The 20,076-nt window shown below is 39.8% G+C and overlaps 1 protein-coding gene across 5 annotated transcripts in view; it reads right to left on the reverse strand.

The window, feature by feature from the left end:
- Positions 1-5,465: 5,465 nt before the first annotated feature.
- Positions 5,466-20,076, reverse strand: part of LOC135203641 (protein brunelleschi-like) — a 204,698-nt gene continuing 190,087 nt past the window's right edge. For all 5 annotated transcript variants that reach the window (XM_064233482.1, XM_064233483.1, XM_064233484.1 and 2 more), the window contains 2 exons: positions 6,874-7,097; positions 5,466-6,500 (listed from right to left, as the gene is read on the reverse strand). In XM_064233482.1, the coding sequence (XP_064089552.1) occupies positions 6,309-6,500; positions 6,874-7,097 (416 nt within the window). In that variant the 3' untranslated portion in view covers positions 5,466-6,308. The remainder of the gene's footprint in view (positions 6,501-6,873; positions 7,098-20,076) is intronic.

Raw genomic sequence — 20,076 nt, forward strand, 5'->3', positions numbered from 1 at the left:
GCACGTCTAATTATTATTATTTTACTACTGTAATTGGCTATCTCTTCCAAAAATTTACATCTTATAATAATCTAACTTTTTCATACAAACTCATCTACCTTATAAAGCAAGATCCGATCCAGGAGATTCTGGGAGGACTGCAAGGAATAGCAATTCTCAAGTGACAAGTGAGATTATAGAGATCATTCAAAGCAACCAAGTCATACTTATTACCTGTACAATAAGTTCCCAAAAGTCTTGCAATGGCTATAGCTGACTTTTGTAAAATCCCCTCTTATTTCTCCAAGTAAGATTAAGGTCCATTTGCTCTTGGATTGAGGAAGAAGGGCTACTAGAGGAGTTTCTTCCAGACTGGAAGATTCTCAGAATGGTCTGACAAGTGAATGTAGGTCCAAGGGCCATTCCTCCTGCAACCATAAGGGAGCAGAGCTCAAAATTAAAACTTCCCTCATAAGTACAAAAGGAGGGAAAGTAGACATGTTAACACTCCTTATCTGCAGGTGTAAGGACATCTATTACCCATAAATCTACCCTGGTGCCTTGTCAAAATCTCTGGAACCTTGAAAGACAACTCCCCTCAAGTAAGAACTGCAAGTGAGGAATTCCATTCTTCTTAACTTTTCTGGCTGAGGACTAAGCTGTTGACCTCCTGCTTTATTAGGACAAAAGAAGTCTTGCTGGGGTGTGAAAAGGATCCTCGGGTACCTTCATTAGTGAGATGGAGATGTTAGGGTAGGTAGATTTCCTTGCTGCACAGAACATGGCCTAGACCATGGCTACCAGCTGTAACCCCCAATGAATACATCAGCAAAATTTCTGTCAAGTCTGCTTCTCTGATCCTTCACCTTGGCCTCTATAAAATGATGAATCTAGCATGTTAGTAACCTGCAGTTCCTAGTTATTTACCAAGGAAGAGAAGATCAGGTGGCTTCTCAAAGACAGTTTCCTACCACTCACTAAAGTATTAGGCAAGTCAAAGACCATCCTGATTTTAAAAATCAAGGCATAACCCAGAGACAATTTTCAGTTTTATGAGTACTATTAAGAACGAGCGAGATGGTCACATACATAACGGCAGGTTACTCTCACTAGCACAATAAACTTGCTTGCAAATAAGATGTAAAATGATAAAACTATACAGTTGTGATGAAACAATTTACAAGAGTCCTATTTCGCTGGTCAATGTGGTGGTGCTGAATTCTGAGTTGCAAGATAGCCACTGATAGTTAATATCTTGGTTACAAGGGTACAGGTGGCCATGGGTACACAAATGGGTTACATACCATCATGACCAATTGCATAACAAAATATTGTAACTAAATCACATTTGATTGCATCAAATCCACTGCATTCTATCAAGTGCTTTTCAGTCTCATTATCAAATATTTTCTATTTAATTTAGAATATCAAACATGCAAGCAATACACATTTGTAAAAAAGTTATGAAAAACAAAATCAAGTTGTAAAACCATGAAAATATTCAGTAATAGTTCTGACAACTAGCAAGAGGGTAAGGACTTGCAGGGTTTTGGGTGCCCCATACTAGATGATGTCCATGATGATATGCAAGGAGAGGATTTTAGTCCTAATGTTGAAGTCAAAGAGAGCTGCGATGAACAGGTAAGAATTCTTGATCCCTGTCAATTCTTAGTTGGTTAGCAGATTGCTGTGACTCCAACTGCTTGGTAACACACCAGTTTCTGTAACAACCTAATAATATTCTTTTTACATGCTCTTGACAGAAGGGAAGCTTGTGAAATCATGGGCACATTCAGGCTAGTCTTCCTCAAGATGGCATTCAGCACACAAGATAGAACGTCATCTCAAGTGTTAACAAAATGTTGAGAGTATCTTCACATTGAAAATCCTCAAGCTTTTTCATCATGTCATTAAAGGCATAAAGGATCTGGCTCTTGTTCATCAGTGGCTGCTGGTAGCCCTGAGGACAGCATACAGATTATATCACAAGCTGTATGGTGAATGGGGTCCAGTATTGATAGTAGAAATATTTTGAAACTTTATTCATTCTGGAGTCCGTATAGTCTATACAAATGTATATACAAGTAACAGCTTAAGGATAGTTATTATGTTCAATATATAATACACAAAAAGGAGAAAAACTGAAAACTAAAATATGTAGAACTGTGATTGCATGTACATGAAATGTTTCAAGAAAGAAAAAGTGAATATGACATGAGATTTGAGGTTGAAGTTCAAAGTACAGTATATGGTAAAATCTATCAGTACAATATCTGTAGCAAATCTTACTCTATTCATTAATGCCCTCTTTTAATATGGTGGTAACCAGTAACTTATTTCTGTCCCCTCCACATACAATTATAGCAAAACATTTAACTGGAACCACACTATTATGTTTAAACAAATATATAACATTATTATGCCTACAGGATTCATTTTGAATAAACTTTATGTATAAGGCAATCACTTATCAGAAAAAATTAATTTTAAAAAGATAAAATATATTACAGTACTTAACACTGAAGAGGGACCCATAACATTCCAACAAGGGATTTACCTGAAAGACTGTAATATGTAGTGTAGTCTATGAAATTTGTTAAACACATCTTATCCAACAAGAACAGCTAGTGTAAATTGTAATTATTTCTAACCAAATCACATACTAATAAAAAATTTCCATAGAATTGCTACAAGGTAATTTGATCTATGGGTGGTCAATGGGAAGTAGATCTAATTAGCTGAAACCTACTAGTATAAAACTTTAACACAACAGTTTTAATTTTCATGCATACATCATCTGCTTGCTTTTTAAGCTACACCAAGCAACACAGTTGACTGATAGTAATTAGAATTCATAACAAATTATAAAGTGAAAGATCTAAATTTTCTAAAACATGATGCCTCCTTGTTATGAATGGAAATATACAACTTCATTTTTAATATATTTACATGTGACCAAGTATTTTTAAGCAGTTAGTTTATATATTTACGTTCATATCTGTTTACTAAAATATAATTCCATAACACCACTGTAGTAACATTACAAGCCTACAACAGGGCTGAACCAAAAGATCTGTTCCAAAATAAGAACTGAAAACTGAAGCAAAATAGAGTTGATAAAATTGGAAAGAATTTAGAAGAGATCAAAGGAAACAAAAATACAAATAATGAACAGAAAGCAATGCAACTGAGGCACAAGTCACCGAAATTCACCTTACCGCCATCTACAGTGCCTCATGTCCCTTATAAATATGTGAAAATAAAAGCAATGTTGAAGAATTTTCTACATAAACTTATAAAAATTCTGGACAGGGAAAATTAAAAATGAACAAGGCAACTCCGGCTGATAAAAATAGAAGAAATTACTTCTCAATTAAGCTAAAAGATAAACGACCACATTAATTACAACTTCAAGTGAACCAGAGGAACTAAGTTAAAAAAAAAAATTAAACTTGTTGCTTATTCAACATGTTTACAAGAAAAATCACTTGGCAAGAAATAAAAAAAAAAATTAGTGAAAATTACTTAGATGAACAATGGCTTAGAATGACAGTAGACATGCAAATCTCAAACAGAAATGGATACTGCATAATGGATGAAATATGCTTAACATCAAAGCATCCCTAAGGTTATTCATAAAATGAATGAAACTGGTCAGATACAAAAGGCTTAATTGTGCCTGTAGGTATTTGTAGGTAAGATCTCTGACCTTCAACATAGAAAAACAGTGCATTCTATATATATGAAATTTTTCATGCAAAGAGAAGGATCATAATATACAGCAAAGAAATTTAATAGTAAATTGCTTTGAACAATTAATATAAAAATATGAAAACAAAAAAATCTGAGCAATAACTATTCCAATAGATAACTTACCAGAAATAGTGCTATGAAAATAAGATGTTATGAAATGTAATAGCAAGTATATCTCAAAAAATATATCACACAGTATGAGAAAGGAACTTACTTCTCAAATGAACATCTGAGAAACTAATCACCTCATTTTAGGAACAACTATTTAATTTTACACAGAACTCCCCTTGTTTAAGAGGATTCTGCACAACGGTTGCTTTCAACCAAAATTAGCTGAAGTGCACTTGCATTCAATGAAAACTGATGAAAATAGAAGGGCAATTATCCATTCAACAGCACATTTAACTGCTACCTGACTATGGATTTAGCTGTGCTATGATTCATTTCATATAACTGCTCCAGAGGACAGAAACATTTTTCCTTTCTTTAAGAAAAATTTCAGATTGACATGTAAAAGTTTCAGTTCTACTTCGAAAGAAAGTAAGAAATCAAGTAGAGCAAAGAAAAGGAAATCACAAGTTGAGTACTGGACTACTTTTGTAAAAATCTGTTTCAACTAAAGGATCATTGTACAATCACTTTTTACAATATCGTACACATAAATTTTACATATCACATGGTTTAGAAATGCACAAATGTTGTGCTCTTGTACAAATCAAACTTTTACCAAGGATTATTACTATAATATATTTGTTTTCTTCTTAATATTTATACTGAATATATATAGTTATATACATATACTCTGTAGTACTTTGGTTGTAATAATGCACTTACTGTATTTAGATTTACATATAAAATTGTCACCAAAGAAAATCTTTACTCTCAAAAAAAAAAAGGGGGGGAGCCCATATCTGATATAATGTAACCAATTATATATATAATCTATCAGATTTCTCATAAATTTAAATTATATCCCATGACTATATATATATAGTAGTATATAATAATTATATACTATATATATATAATACATATATATAATATATATATATATATATATCCATATATATATAGATATATATATATATATATATATATATATAGTGTAACTAATTATCAATGGTCAGCCTTTCTGGCCATACAATTTTTTAAAGCCTATTTTCTGACTTGACATAGTCAAAATTAATTTCATCACTAATATGGTGAATATTTAAAGTGCACCTCTTGGCACAGAAGCTAATCATGGCATTGAAATAACTCTGCCAGTACAACCATGCATTTTAGCGCAATAATGGAGCAGTGAGTCCTGCTACCAAACTATACACACATGCACACAGCAGAGGGAAAGATAAGTCTACTCAAAAGCCTTTTTCCAGTAACACATTCATGCACTTCTGTTGGCAATGGAAACTCAAGGGCAGCATGATTTCCTCAACTTCATATTTTTCCTGTATAATATATATATATATATATATATATATATATATATATATATATATATATATATATATATATATATCTATATCTATATATTATATATCTATATATCATATATATATATATATATATATATATATATATATATATATATATATATTATATATATATATATAGATATATATATATATATATATAGACTATATATATATATATATATATATATATATATATATATATATATATATATATATATATAAATATATAAATACATATATATATAAATAAACTATATAAATAAAACTTATGTAAATCATGCATGATCACTATATATGTACAGTGTTTGAAAGTTTTTTAAAGGGGTCACAATTTTCTTTTAAAATGTGACCCAAAGTACTGTTAAGAGATACGAGGAAAATTCCACAACAGAATTCAATGCCATGTAAAGGGGCAACCTAACTAATTGACCTCAAGTTAACTGCTTTCAAAACCTACTGAAAGATATATCAGTTTTGGCTATTGCTTTGCTCTTAAGATTGTGATTTAATTTAGGTTATCATCATTATTGCTGGTCTGTCTTTACAATTAGTAATGCATTAATTATGTAACATCAACTCACTGAATATGTCTGGTCATCCCTTGTTCTTCCTGTGCATGATAAAAGAAACTGTCAATATTACTTTAACATGTCACTTTTAAAGGTTATGAAAATGTCACTGAGTAGAAATCTCCCATTAACCTACATAATCTAGTTCTAACACACGCACACAAACTATTTTGTCATATTTTCTCAAGGAAGACAAATTCCATAATACTGAAAACTTGTGAATCCTGGAAAATACTGTAATGTAAAGATGAAAGAAAATTCTCACAAAAATATACAAAAACATTTAACACATTAAAAACAATGTTTTTATGTTAGATCTGAAACTATAGAAAATGTCTTTTTTCACAAATAATCAGAATTACTTTGGATAGAAGTCATGGCATACATTATGACATAAAATACATCCCAATGCATTCTAGTCATGGCTATGATCACATTATCTATGGTATTCCAATGCGGTCGGTAAATTAGAACTTCTATTACCATTAACTGTTTAAGGCAGGAAATTTATTGCTCAGCAGTTCCTCCTACATCAAGCATCTGTGACTGTTATTTCTAAAGGTGGTGCAAACTTCCATGCATGTTGATGCGCAGGGGTGATGTTTTCATAAAATGAAGTTTGTGCCACTGCTGCAGCTGGTGAACAAGTTACTTCCACCTTATACACACCAGCAGTGAAGAAAACCAATCCACAACGATGTCTGAATTCTTCTCCCTCTGCTAACTGCAATGTAATTCATTTTTGCATCAAGAGCAATAACTGCACAAACAGCAATTCAATTAAAATTTTACACGAAGGTAAAAGTTTTCATTTTCTCTTTTCCAATTATGATCTGTCATTATAATCAAGATATACATAGTCTCTGAATTATATAATTTCCCCAACATTCTAGATTCTGTCATATCTCAAGCATATACAGAAACAATCTGTTTCTGTTTGACTAGTATATTTGTTTTGCTTTACAATTCAATCATTCACTCTATATTTAAATAACAAAATCCTACAATACCAATACGTACATAAATTAATAGTGAAAAAAAATCTTTTCATGGAAAAACAAAACAAGAGTATACATAATTGGTTTATTTTCACATACCTGTGGAGTAGTAAGTTTTGGTGCTCCAGTGATGCTCATCTTTGCATCTAATCGATAGTTGAAATGGCCATTCTGGTGATCTTGAAAAGCAGTGAGTCGCAAACTCAGAGGAGGAAGAGGGGCTCCACTAGTATTTGTGACACCAACGCTCAGTTCGAGGGTTTGCCCAACTAAGGCGCTGTTTTCAGTACCTCCAACCACATCCTCACCATCGACTTGCACATCTACAAAAACAACCTCCTTTCAACATGTTAAGAATATTCTCTATTGAAGACAAATTTTCCTTTTTTCTCAGATAAATGTGAAAAATTTATGCTGCTGCAACAAAGTTTGATTTTGTGAGAATTCTCATGACCTTAAGGCTTAAGACTCCAAATGCCTTCCTTTTCTAAATCATTAAGACCAGCTATACCTTTTTATACATATATCAACAACTGCCAAACACTGCCTACATCTAACTTATGATTTAATATTACCATTTCTCTGTTATAAGTTTTATAATTTTCCAATGATTTAAGGTTTGTTTATTCTGGCTGATCTCTTTCCAACAGGTACATCCAAGATTCAGCTTCAGTTCACATCAATGAACTTTCTTGAATGCATTTGCCCGCGCCTCTCAATTCTGGTACATACTCATACTTCAATTTCAAGCATATTCAATGGTTTATCCCTCACACTATATTTATGCTGCTTGTCCCCTTTTCATAACAGATATTTTTATACCAGACTTTTCCTTAATAGCAATTCATATAGAAGTAATTCTCTTTTACAATCTTCTGTTTTGTACATTTTCTGACTGAAATCTCATCTGTCTGGAAGATTTTCTGGACTTCCCTATTCGCGTTTGTCTTCTAACTTCAACAACTACTCCCCCTCATTATGGGACCACCTTGACGTGGTGAAGGGGCTCTCGAACCTCAGGAATTTCTTCCCAGGTTCGAACTTCTGTGAACTTTTCCATTATTGCCAAAATTTTTGAAAGCAAATAAATGAGAAAACACATCATGGTTTAACATAGAGTTAAATCCAAAGCTAAATTGTGAGAACTGTGGTAGATCCATCATCTACCCGACAATGTTCGGACCTGTTTTTCAGGCGGAACTATTCTGTGGAGCTGGACCACGGATTCCAGGGGGCCTGGTTCTAGGAATAGAACTTTTGGCATTCTATCCAGTTTGCCCATAATGTGATTAGGATGGGGATAATTGTATTATTGTAATACTCTTAGTCCTAGCAATCCTCCCAACAATACAGAAAAATATAAAATTCCTAATAGACAAGCAACATACATAAAAGAAGGACCAAAAAAAAAAAAAAAAAAATTACTGACTTAATCCCACATTGGTACACTTTGATGACCTCTTTGGACCAGATAACTTGTCAAGATTTCTAGTCCTCAAACCTGACAACAAAATCTCAGCAGCGATACTAGAAAACAAATTACTTAGCATATATCCGACACAGGACATGGAATGTAGACACATCAAGGACAATGAATGGCTTATCCAAGTAACCAATAAAAAGCAGCCCAATGCCCTTTTAAGTATAACAGAAATAAATAATATAAAAGTAACAATTACAAGCCACGAAACATTGAATTATGTACAGGGTACAGTTATCCTACCCAATAGCGAGCAGGAGCTTCCTTCAAAACAACTACTGCTAGACTCCTTAAAATAGAGATATAACAATATTCACGATCTAGAAATATACTCAATTTCAAGTGGGAAAGACAAAAATAAAAATATCAACATTGCCAAAATAAATCTTACAGGCCAAAACCTACCATTTAAAATAAAAATTCTTGGACACAATAGTGAAGTTCGTCCTTTCGTTCCAAAACCACTACAATGTACACAGTGCTCAAGGTATGGAAACACATACAAAAAATGCCGTAATAAGGCAATATGTGCAGTCTGCACATCAGATAACCATACCACTAATTGGAACTGTAATCACCCAAAATGTATTAATTGTGGACTAGCCCATCACACGAAATCTAAAGAATGCTCATTTTACCAATACAACACAGAACTTCAGTTGTTAATAAATAGGACAGGAATGTCAGTCATGGAAGCCAGACTCGAGCTAAAAGTAAGAGGAGTTAATAATCCATCCAAAACCCCCACCTTTTCAAATGTGACTAAAAATCAAGACATCAAGCAGCACAATAACAAACAAGATAATATAAAAATAGAAACTAAATCTTATACCAATAGTACTGAAACCCAAAATAAAAGTGATATTATACCACTAACATAGATGATTCAGTTCTCTTTGGAAAAGAACTTCCAATGGAAGAGGAGTTAAATGATAATAATAATCAAATTGCCAAAAAGAAAAGAATACCGGAACGAACCCCACCTAAGGGAAAATAAGTGAATATTGAAAATTACAATCAATCCAAAGAAACTCCAACTACACCAGGAGAACATTTTAAACAAGATATTATAATAACCTCATCACAAGTGGAAATACACAATTACCCTCAATCTCAATCAAACAGCCAACATCTGGACAGTAAATCATACCATTAGACCAAACCAAAATATAATTACGTATCACCCCCAACCATCCACAAAACCCAAATATTCCATTAACAACAACAAAACAAATAACCCCTCGCACCGACAGTCCTTGTCACTACAGAAAAGGACCAATAGAATTACAAAACCAGAAATTTCTAAAGCTAGATCAAATACTTCTGAACCAATAATTAACATCACCAAACATGCTTCGTCTTGTGGGTGTAATGAGTGCTTCGTAGGTACATATAACCAACTAACCACCAAGACAGAGGACACAGTACAAAATTGTAAGGACAATTTTATTAATTTAAGGAAATACCCGTAACACACCAACATGAGAATGAATTAAGTTCAGAATCCTTAAAATACAAAAAGGAAATTATAAAATAAAAAATAGACTTATTAATATTCAATTATGAAAAGAAAAACTGCTGCTGCATCTAATAACCAACATACAAATACAACGATTAAAAAACCACAAATACATTCAAATGCATATAAACTACGAGGCAAAGTAAAATCAGCAATCAATTTACAGAATTTAACACCAATTCATCCCGATAATGGAATATACAATTATTCAATGGAATATAAATGGCCTCTTAATCCGACTACATCTGGGTGAATTACAAAGAATCATACAAGACCACAACCCAATGTGCATATGTCTACAACATATAGGAAGTAACCCTACAAATATCCAACACTATAAAGTTGCCTGTTATTCACCAACTGACAATGAAAAATTAGGCACAGCTATATACGTTCATAATAGCTTAACATAATGAACCTTTCAACATACCATCTATGCCATTTCAAATAACTATTAAACTGTATATGCCTGACAAAAGTAAAATCACTATTTTTAATTTATATAACCAACCAAATTTCAATGCAAATTTTAGTGATTTTTCTGAACTTATTAGCAAAAGTATACACAAACCCCTACTTATAGTAGGAGATTTTAATGAACATAATCCATTATGGGATACTAAAAACCCCACTGATATATCCGGAACCAACATAGAAAAAACTATAATGAAACACAACCTGTGTTGTCTCAATAAAAGTGAAGTTCCAACATATTTTTCATATACACACCTAACCTTTTCCTCAATTGACATTTCATTATGTTCAATGATGTAGCGGAGAAATTTGAATGGGATGTCCTAGACGATTCATACACAAGTAACCATTTCCCAATCATTCTGACCTACATAAGTAATATCAAAATATTACCACCTACAAGATATAATATCCAAAAAGCTAATTGGGATAAATATTTCCTATACACTCGAAACATACCACCATTCCCACGTAACGAAGATCACAATACTACATATGAATCCTTCTCAAAATTCATAATAAATGCATCCCTCCGCACCAGGATATGATAAAATATCATTTGAAATGATAGAAAAATTAGTTCCTATAGCTAAATCATAATTATTAAAATTTTATAATAGTATCTGGCTAAGACGTGTCTTTCCTGATAAATGGAAACATGCCATAATAATTCCAATAAATAAACCAAGAAAGGATGCAAGTAATCCATCCAATTATAGACCGATATCCCTAACTAGCTATGCAAAATCTTAGAAACAATGATTAACCCTTAAACGCCGGAGCGGTAAATAAAAAAATGACTCCCGTATGCCGGAGGGGTTTGAGAGTGAGCGCGTAAGCGGAAAAAATATTTTTTTCAAAAAATCACAGCGCGCTTAGTTTTCAAGATTAAGAGTTCATTTTTGGCTCCTTTTTTTGTCATTGCTGAAGTTTAGTATGCAACCATCAGAAATGAAAAAAATTATCATTATCATATAAATAATGCGATATATGATAGCACAAAAACGAAATTTCATATATAATTGTATTCAAATCGCACTGTGCGCAAAACGGTTGAAGGTAACAAGTTACTTTTTTTTCGTTGTAATGTGCACTAAATTGCGATCATTTTGATATATAACACATTGTAAAACGATAAAAGCAACACAGAGAAAATATTATCACAAAATAATGCATGAATTCGTAACGCGCTTACGTAAACACATATTTTTTTCAAAAATTCACCATAAATCTAAATATTGTCCTAGAAACTTCCAATATGTTTCAGAATGAAGACAAATGATTGAATATTACTATACTGTAGAATATTAGCTTACAAATGCAGTTTTCGACCATATCGACGAGCTAAATTTGACCGAATGTCAATTTTTTATATATATATTTTTTATATGCAATTATTTCGGAAATAAGAAAAAGCTACAACTTTCAAATATTTTTCGTTTTATTCTACATGAAATGCGCACATTTTTCATATATAAAACTCTATGAAATGCCTAATATGAAACGGAGCAAATATTTCGAGAATGGGACTTACGCATTTCGGAGATTTGTTGGCGGAGAATCCGCGCGCGGAGGGAAGGAAAGGAAAGTTTTTTTAAAAATTCACCCATAAATTTAAATATTGTGCTAGAGACTTCGAATTTGTTTCACGATGAAGATAAATGACTGAATATTACTAGACTGTAAGAGTTTTATCTTACAATTGCGTTTTTTCGTTTTTCGACCATCCGGTAGAGTCAAATTTGACCGCGAACGTGGTTTTTCTATTTATCGTGATTTATATGCAAATATTCGAAAATGAGATAGAAAAAACTCCTAACAACCTTCAACTATTCTATTTGTTCTTGTATTATTATTACATGAAATTGCGCACATTTTTCATATATAAAAAACGTTATGTAACGGCTAATTTAAAATGGTGCAAACATTACCACAATCGCACGTATGATTTTTTCGGAAGAGTTACCGCGCAGACGTAAAGAAAATGTTATTTTTTTCATAAATTCAACATAAATAAAAATATTGTGCTAGAGACTTCCAATTTGTTTGCAAAATGAAGGTAAATGCTTGAATATTACTAGAATATAGGCGTTTAGCTTACAATTGCGTTTTTTCGACCATTCGGTAGAGTCAAAATTGACCGAAGGTTGAAAATTTGTCACTTATCATTTTTTATATGAAAATATTTCAAAATTGATAAAAGCTACAACCATGGGTTGTTTTTAGTTGTATTGTGCATGAAATTGCGCACATTTTCATATATAAAACTTTATGTACGGCTAATTTAAAATGGTGCAAACATTACCACAATCGCATGTATGATTATTTTTCGTTGGAAGAGTTACCAGCGCGGACGTAAGGAAAAAGTTTTTTCAGTTTTTTTAAATTCACAATAAATCGAAATATTGTGCTAGAGACTTTCCAATTAGTTTGCAAAATTAAGTTAAAATGACAATTTGTCGAAAATTGCATTTTCCTAACTATACAAACCTGAGGTCCTTTAACAAAGGAAGGTAGTGCGGCAGCTGGAACGGTCGTAAGCTTCGAACGAAGGGAGAACGGTAGTTAACTGCTTGTCCGACCGTCGCGCGCCGCGCGACTGGGAGGTAAACAAATCACTTTTGTTTTGCTTTTGGCCCATGCAAAATACGCAGAGTGAGGGGTGGCATGAGGAGGGACTATATGTAAAGGACCTCAGGTTTGTATAGTTAGGAAAAATGCAATTTTCGACAAATTGTCATTTGTTCCGATACGTAATACAAACCATCGGTCCTTTAACAATAGGAAGACTCACTTCTTGGTGGGAGGAATCTGAGTCTTTTGATGAACAGACTGGTGTTCGTCCATCCCTGGAATGCCTCCCTGGTCGTAAGAGCGAGGGAGGGATCCAAGCCTCTGTCCGATTGATCGGGGTGTGCACCGCAGGATCAATGGTCAGACCTCTGGGCCGAGTACTAAGAGAGGAGGCAAGCGTATCTCTTCGTACCAGCAAGCAAGAACTTGTTCCTGTTTGCAAGAGGCAACATAAAGTATGGGTTGTCTCAAGCTGGCATCCACTTCCTCCCCCTTGTTAGGAAGATTGTGGATATATGCTCCTATCCCTAGTGAAAGGGATAGGATGGGGCTCTGTTGAGTAGCTCACCTGCATCTTGTCCTTATCCAGCAGGGTGACGACCGTGTCCCTCTACCACAGGTAGAGGGGAAGAAAAAGATGGGAAGAGGAGCCAGTCACACTCTCATTCACCATCCATTCTTACGGTCAGCACCAGGACTCGATGCTGTTCAGCCTGCGAGGGTCTGGGTTCGCTACACAACGTGTTGAGCAGCCCCACGGGGTCCCAAGGAAAAAGATCCAAGGACCTGTGGGCAAGTATCCCGAAGCAGTGAGGAGGGCATGTGGTCTGGTTGGACCAGACCCCTGCCTTCAGTATCTGCGCCAAGGAGAAGTTCTTGTGGACAAGGCAGCATCTCCTTCGCATCGAAGGCGGTGAAGTCCATTAGGGAGTGGATTGTGAACGACTCGAACCAATCGTCAGGGGGGACCGAAGGTTTCTGAGTCTTCGCTACGAAGTTCACGTTACGAAATCGAGCGTCACGGATCCCCATCCCCTGGGTGCCTGACTTCGCAGGAGAAGTCATGCAGTTCCTCAGAGGAAAAGAAGGAAATAGTCGCATGACCTTATCCCTTCTCTACTTCGGTGATGTCCAGTACCCATACTGGTCTGTCCGTTAGCAACGAAGTCTCTCGCCTCCTCCTATCCCCATGCAGCGAAGTTCTCGGTAGTGGATAGGACACCGACACTCCATGGTGGGTGTCAATGGTATGGGTACTGTGACAAGCTATAAAACGAAGTAATGGTTGCTGTGTAACAACCGAACTAAGTCAACAGCGTAATTCGTAACTGACTCGGGCGCTCTGACAGCTGCCGACTGACTGCGTTCGGTAGGAGCAAGTTGTCAAAGCATCCGAGTAAGTCACGTGACCTTCGCCTTAAAGGGTTATGCCGAGAGACCAAACAAATGATGTATTTGTTTGTCACCAATGCCGGACAGCGAGGTGATGATTCTCTTAAGGCATGTACCCAACAGGCGAAAGTCAATTGCCTTCTAGAGACCTGAGGTCCCTGAAGGTAAAACATCTCATGTTTGTTGAATCTCAGCTAAGGAGAAACACACTATGTACCGTTGAAGACGAAGGTAGATATTGAATGCAACCTACGTCTTCACATATGAATCGAGAGAAGGATCTCAAGATTCATAACCTGTGCTTACAAATGACTGAAACGCTAACCGCTATTTCATTGCTGTCCCGGTGAGAAGTCGTAGTTGCAATGAAAGCGGGGCGTTCTTCGTAATGAAAACACAGGTGAAAGCCGCCTGAAGAACTGCTTCTCATGGGCTGAACATTTGGAGGTAGAGCTGTCAGGTCGGAGAGTAGGCGATGTCTTCTGACACGTCTTGTAATTCGGTTGAACAATGAACAATTGTAACACCTACGAATACGAGTATATTTTGAAGACAAACTCAGATGTCTGCAAAATCATTCGCATTATCGCAGTGCGATGCAGCGGGAGACTTGTACAGACTTCTGTTACCGTGCGGTAAACAGAAAGATGAAAGAGTCCAAGAGATATCTCTGTTGAAAATTCTCGCAATGTCGAAGGCGATGGAATCTAGCGTCACCGCAGTAGATGGTCCTTCATTATTGCGAGAATCCCCGTTAATCAGAGACCTAAGTCCATGATTGTTAGGCAGAGATACGGTTCGGTAGTCAATCAAGCAGTGGGAGAGAGAGACATACATGACCGTGAATCTCGGAGGCCCAGCTGATACTGAGCTGCTATCAGGCAGTTCAATACGCAGTGGTTGAGCCTGCTGACTCGTCATCCTGAGTTGCCAGGTAATCCATTATTCCACGAAGGAATGCGTTCGGCTAGAACTACCGAGCATAAAAGATATGCTCGGGCAATTATATTTAGGCGAAACGAATTTCGGTAAATATAAAAGTTGAAATGGTGTTGTCGTGACAAAACCATAAGTATATAAAATTGAAACTGAAAACTCCTGGGAGGTTGCAGGCAACCCCGAGTTGCAGTTCCATTAGAATACTTCTCGTCTAAGTCGCAATCCGTAGAATAACTAGGATATGCGCCTACCCCTCGGACAATTCAACTGCTTAGCAGAATCATGTCGCGAGGTTAATATACGTAGTATATTTGTAGGATTCTGAACACGATCTCCATCCTAAATTCTTTCCTTCAAGAAAACAAAATAAGGATTGGAGATCGACCACCTTCGTTCTCTATCAGAGAGAGAAAGGAGAAGTCTTCCCTCGAAGGAAAGCTTCAATGGTGAACAGATACTAAGACGATAGTTTCAAGCCAAACTGGATATTCCCGTCCGATCTCCTCTATTCCAGGTTGGTCGCCTACTGTGAGATAGTTTCTTTCAGCAGCAGTCTTCTTTACAATGCTAGAAATTCCAGGAATTCGAGCATAGGCGAGGTTCCCGATTATCGTGTAACATATCGGGGAGGGGATTCTCGTCTCGCTCCACTTTGGACTCGTGGTCTCGCGTAAGTGTTTGAAGATCGTAAAAAACTCGAACACCTCTGAATGCGCTAGAAATTCCGTAGAATTCTAAGCAGTCTGCGAACCCCCACCGAATCGTCGAAACGATATCGGCTGGTGGTCCTCTTCGATTCCCGTAGAAAACTCGAGAATGGAGCAGGATTCCTCCTCAACGACCGGGGCTTACGTCAGGTAGGACCCGAAGGTCCCTCCGGTAGCGCAGTCCCGAACGTGGGATCCTACAAAGAAATCTCTGTAGGATCCTTCCCCTTTCCCTCGTAGCCGTAAGGAGGGAGGGAATGGGGAAGGAATTGGATACTCGCTCGCCTTCCCAGTGGAACTAGCAGTTGGAGAAGAGTAGGAGCAGCCATCGCCTTGCGGCGATGGCCTCTCAGAGTCTGGGAAAACGTATCGTCAGGAGAAAACGTTTTCCCCGCGGAGGGTTACGAACTCTCACTGCAGGTAAGGGTCTGCCGCCACTGTGAACGTCGTCTGGGTGGGGCTGATCGACACCTGACAGGAGAGAGCCGATACCGTCCTCCGACTCATTCCAGTCCTCGTCGAGGTCGAAACCTCTCAGGAGGACGAAGGAGTATTTAAATACGGTGTCCGAAGACACGTAGAAAACGCCGCTGTCGCAGTAGAGGAGGTGGAAGTAGCTTGATCGACCGGCCAGAACTGAGAGAGCCTTCTTGTCCGGAGACGAGAGACACTGGTTCGAGACAGAATCGCAAGCTCCGATCGCGGCAGACCCACCGTCGGTTTGGGTTCCCTCTCGGGCCCCCAAACGACTCGAGCAGAGACGTGGGCTCTCTGGTGGGAGCGGCAATCCTTCCGCAGGGTCATTATGCTGACGAATCAGCGTTAATGACTTCTGCAAATTCCTCTGTATCTCGGGAGTAACCGCGTCTTGCGGAGTAGGACCGTCCAGTCCCTCCAACAAGAACAGATCCCTAGATACTCCTCCTTCAGAAGGAGGAAGAGCGGCAGACCCTGACGGTCGCCTCCAGCTAATTGCGCGTATGTCATGGTCGGTCTAGAACCGTGCCTGGTCCATACGGCGTCATAGCGGGGTCGCGAGCGGCGCACCTCTCGCGATCACTCCATAAGTACCATTGCTCTCCCGGCGTAGCCCGAGGAGGTTGAAGGTACAGGAGAGGCAGACCTGACGCTCCCCCTAGCTCGCTGGCAGGACCCGCGTGCTTGAGGGCGCTGCTGATCGTCAACCCGCGGTGGCGATCGAGCAGCATGCCTAGCCTTGCCGCTCGCCTGAGGCGAGAGGCTTGGCTGAGAACGTCGACGCTGATCTCTAGCGTCAGGCGAGCTGTTGCTGGTTACCGTCTCCGCCCGGTCCCGATGGGAGCGGCGTCAGGTGACCTGCTAGGCTCGCTGTCACGGTGAGACCGGCGAGCGTCCTCTCGGCGCGTCGAGCCGCTGGTACCAGCCGTGGCTGGTACCGACGGCCGCGGGGACCCCTTCCTCGCCTCAACCCGTTATGGGAGAGGCAGACCTGCGCTCCCCCCTCGCTCGCTGGCAGGATCAGCGTGCGTGGAGGGCTGCTGCTGATCGTCAACCCGCGGTGACGGTCGAGCAGCAGGCCTAGCCTTACCGCTCGCCTGGGGCGATTGGCTCGGCTGAGAACGTCGAGACCGATCTCTAGCGTCAGGCGAGCTGCCGCTGGTCACCGTCTCCGCCCGGTCCCATCGGGAGCGGCGGACGGGTGACCTGCTAGGCTCTGTGTCGCGTCGAGAACGGCCAGCGTCCTCTCGGCGCGTCGAGTCGCTGGTACAGCCGTGGCTGGTACCGGCGGCCGCGGGGACTCCTTCCTCGCCTCAACCCGTGGCTGATCAGGAGCGACCGTCACGTTAGCCCGAGCAGCCAGTTGATCGCTGCGAGAGCGTCCACTGGCCTGCGAGAGTCGTGTGCACGACTCTCGCCAGTCTTCTCTCCGCGGCCGCTGTTCTTGACGGCGAGCGAGCTCGGGCGTCAAAACTTTGGCTGGACGGTCTTCTTGGAAGAGCGTCCACTCGTGCTTCTCGCGAACGAGAAGCGGCCGAGACGGAACCTGGTTTAGCGGCAGACCCGCTAGCACCAGGTGAGGACGCACCAGCCGAGGCTGGTGCCCTCTGGTTCCCCCCGTCGACTTCTTCTTTGCAGAAGAAGCGACGGGCCCCGTTCCCGAAGGAACAGGAGGACCAGCAGAAGAGCTCCCCAGCTCGCCTGAGCGAGCCGGGCCCTTAGAAGATCCCGAAGGAGTCTTCTTAGGGGGGAAGGAGGCAACCTTCTTCTTCTTCGGCTGTTTGGCCTTAGAAGTCGAAGGGGAAGGAGAGGCAGCGGACGACGAAGAAGACGACGAAGACGACGACGACACCATTCTTCTCTTCTCTTCTTCTTCGCCAGGCTCCGCAGGACAGACGTCAGGTCTTCCATCCAGGAGGGAGCCGGGGCAGTTGCCGAAGCAACAGGGCCCGACTGCACCTGTCCGGAAAGACCTGAGACTGTGACAGCATCACCAACAGCAGGAACAACAGGAACAGGTCCAGGAACAGCAGGAACATCTGAAAGTGAATGAGCAGCAGGCACCTGATCTTTTTTTTGAAAGGGAATGAGCGGCTGGACAGCAACAGGTACGGCAGGCACGGCAGGTACCACAGGGAGAGACAGGCGTCCTGTCGGCAGCTACCGTCATCCTCGGCACTGGCGGCAGGTCCAGGGGTACTCTTTGGGCAGCGGCAGTCCGGGGTCGGCAATACAAGAACCCAGGTGGCGGTGGCACCGTCCTGATTGGCACGGCAGGAATTGGTTCTGGATTCAGCAGCCGTGGTGTTACCGACATGACATGTGGTGTGTACACCAGGTGCGGTGACCTCTCCTATGCTGGTGTCGAGATTGTGGTTGTTGTAGTGGTTACCGTATCATGAGTGACCACTGCGACCCCGCCAACCGCTGAATCAACCCATGCAGTCCCAGCGACTCCCACACCTGTCCCAGGTCGTCCTCGCTGATGGCAAACCTGCGGAAGCAACAGTCGGGTTAGTTAGAGGGGCTTCCTCGGCGCCTGTGGGGGGAGAGAAACCCACCCAGAGCGGACTGGAAGACCCCGAGTAACAACTTGGACGTCCGTTACCAAAGGAGTCACTGGACTTTCCGATGACTTCTTGTGTCCTCGTACAGACCCACTGCGCCTCTGACGAATGCATACACGTTACACAGGGCTCGTTGCGGGAGCACTCTCGCCCCCGACAACGAGTACAAACCTCGTGAGGATCTACATCTACATCCAAGGTCGTCTCCCACGGATGTAGCACCTGCGGTAACATAGATAGATTAGTAAGAGGGGTTCCCTCACGCACGGGGGGAAGACATGCCCCACCCCGAACGCAAGGAAGACCCCAAATACAAATACAATGAAGAAGCTGAGCGGGGGGCAGGAAGGAAGACGAAGAATCGGCTACCAAGGGAGTCGCGGGAGAGCTTTCCGACGACTTCCTGGCAGACCTTCGCTTCCCCCACCCCCGCACAGCAGTGAAAAGTAATATGAACATGAAACAGAATACTGCCCTTGCGATTTCACTTCATGAACTTGGAGAAAAGATCAATTCCCGGGTAAGAACGGAACTTGATCCAATAATATGATGCTATCTAAATATATATGAAAATGAAACAGAATACTGCACTTGCGATTTCATTTCACATAAAAAATCGTAAGGATCAATTCCCGGGTAAGAACGAAAATTGATCCAGATTAAATTCATGCAATCAATAAAAGAAAATGAAAAGAATATTGCAATTGCAAATCCACTTTCATTGCATTCTATTATACAAAATTAAAAGTTCGTGCCGAGCGCAATCACACTCTCGGTAACGAACGCACAGGGCAAAATATAATGAAAAAAGTACTTACATTTTTCAATTACACCCTTTCGCCCAAATACATGACTCGGCGCGAGCGCGCCCGCCCTCGGCACGAGACATAATTCAAGGGTTCATAATTAAGTAATGAAAATGAAAACAGTGTACTTACAGTTTCATTTTCAAGTCAAACAAACCATTAGTAGAAAACACAATATAAACAAAGCATACGACGATGAAGCGGGCAGAGAGCGATGACGAACACGTCCTTCACACCCGCAGCCGAAAGCAAAAGTGATTTGTTTACCTCCAAGTCGCGCGGCGCGCGACTGTCGGACAAGCAGTTAACTACCGTTCTCCCCTTGTTCGAAGCTTACGACCGTTCCAGCTGCCGCTACTTCCTATTG

This window comes from Macrobrachium nipponense, chromosome 36, assembly GCF_015104395.2.
Source record: "Macrobrachium nipponense isolate FS-2020 chromosome 36, ASM1510439v2, whole genome shotgun sequence".
In the NCBI taxonomy this organism is placed as follows: Eukaryota; Metazoa; Arthropoda; class Malacostraca; order Decapoda; family Palaemonidae; genus Macrobrachium; species Macrobrachium nipponense.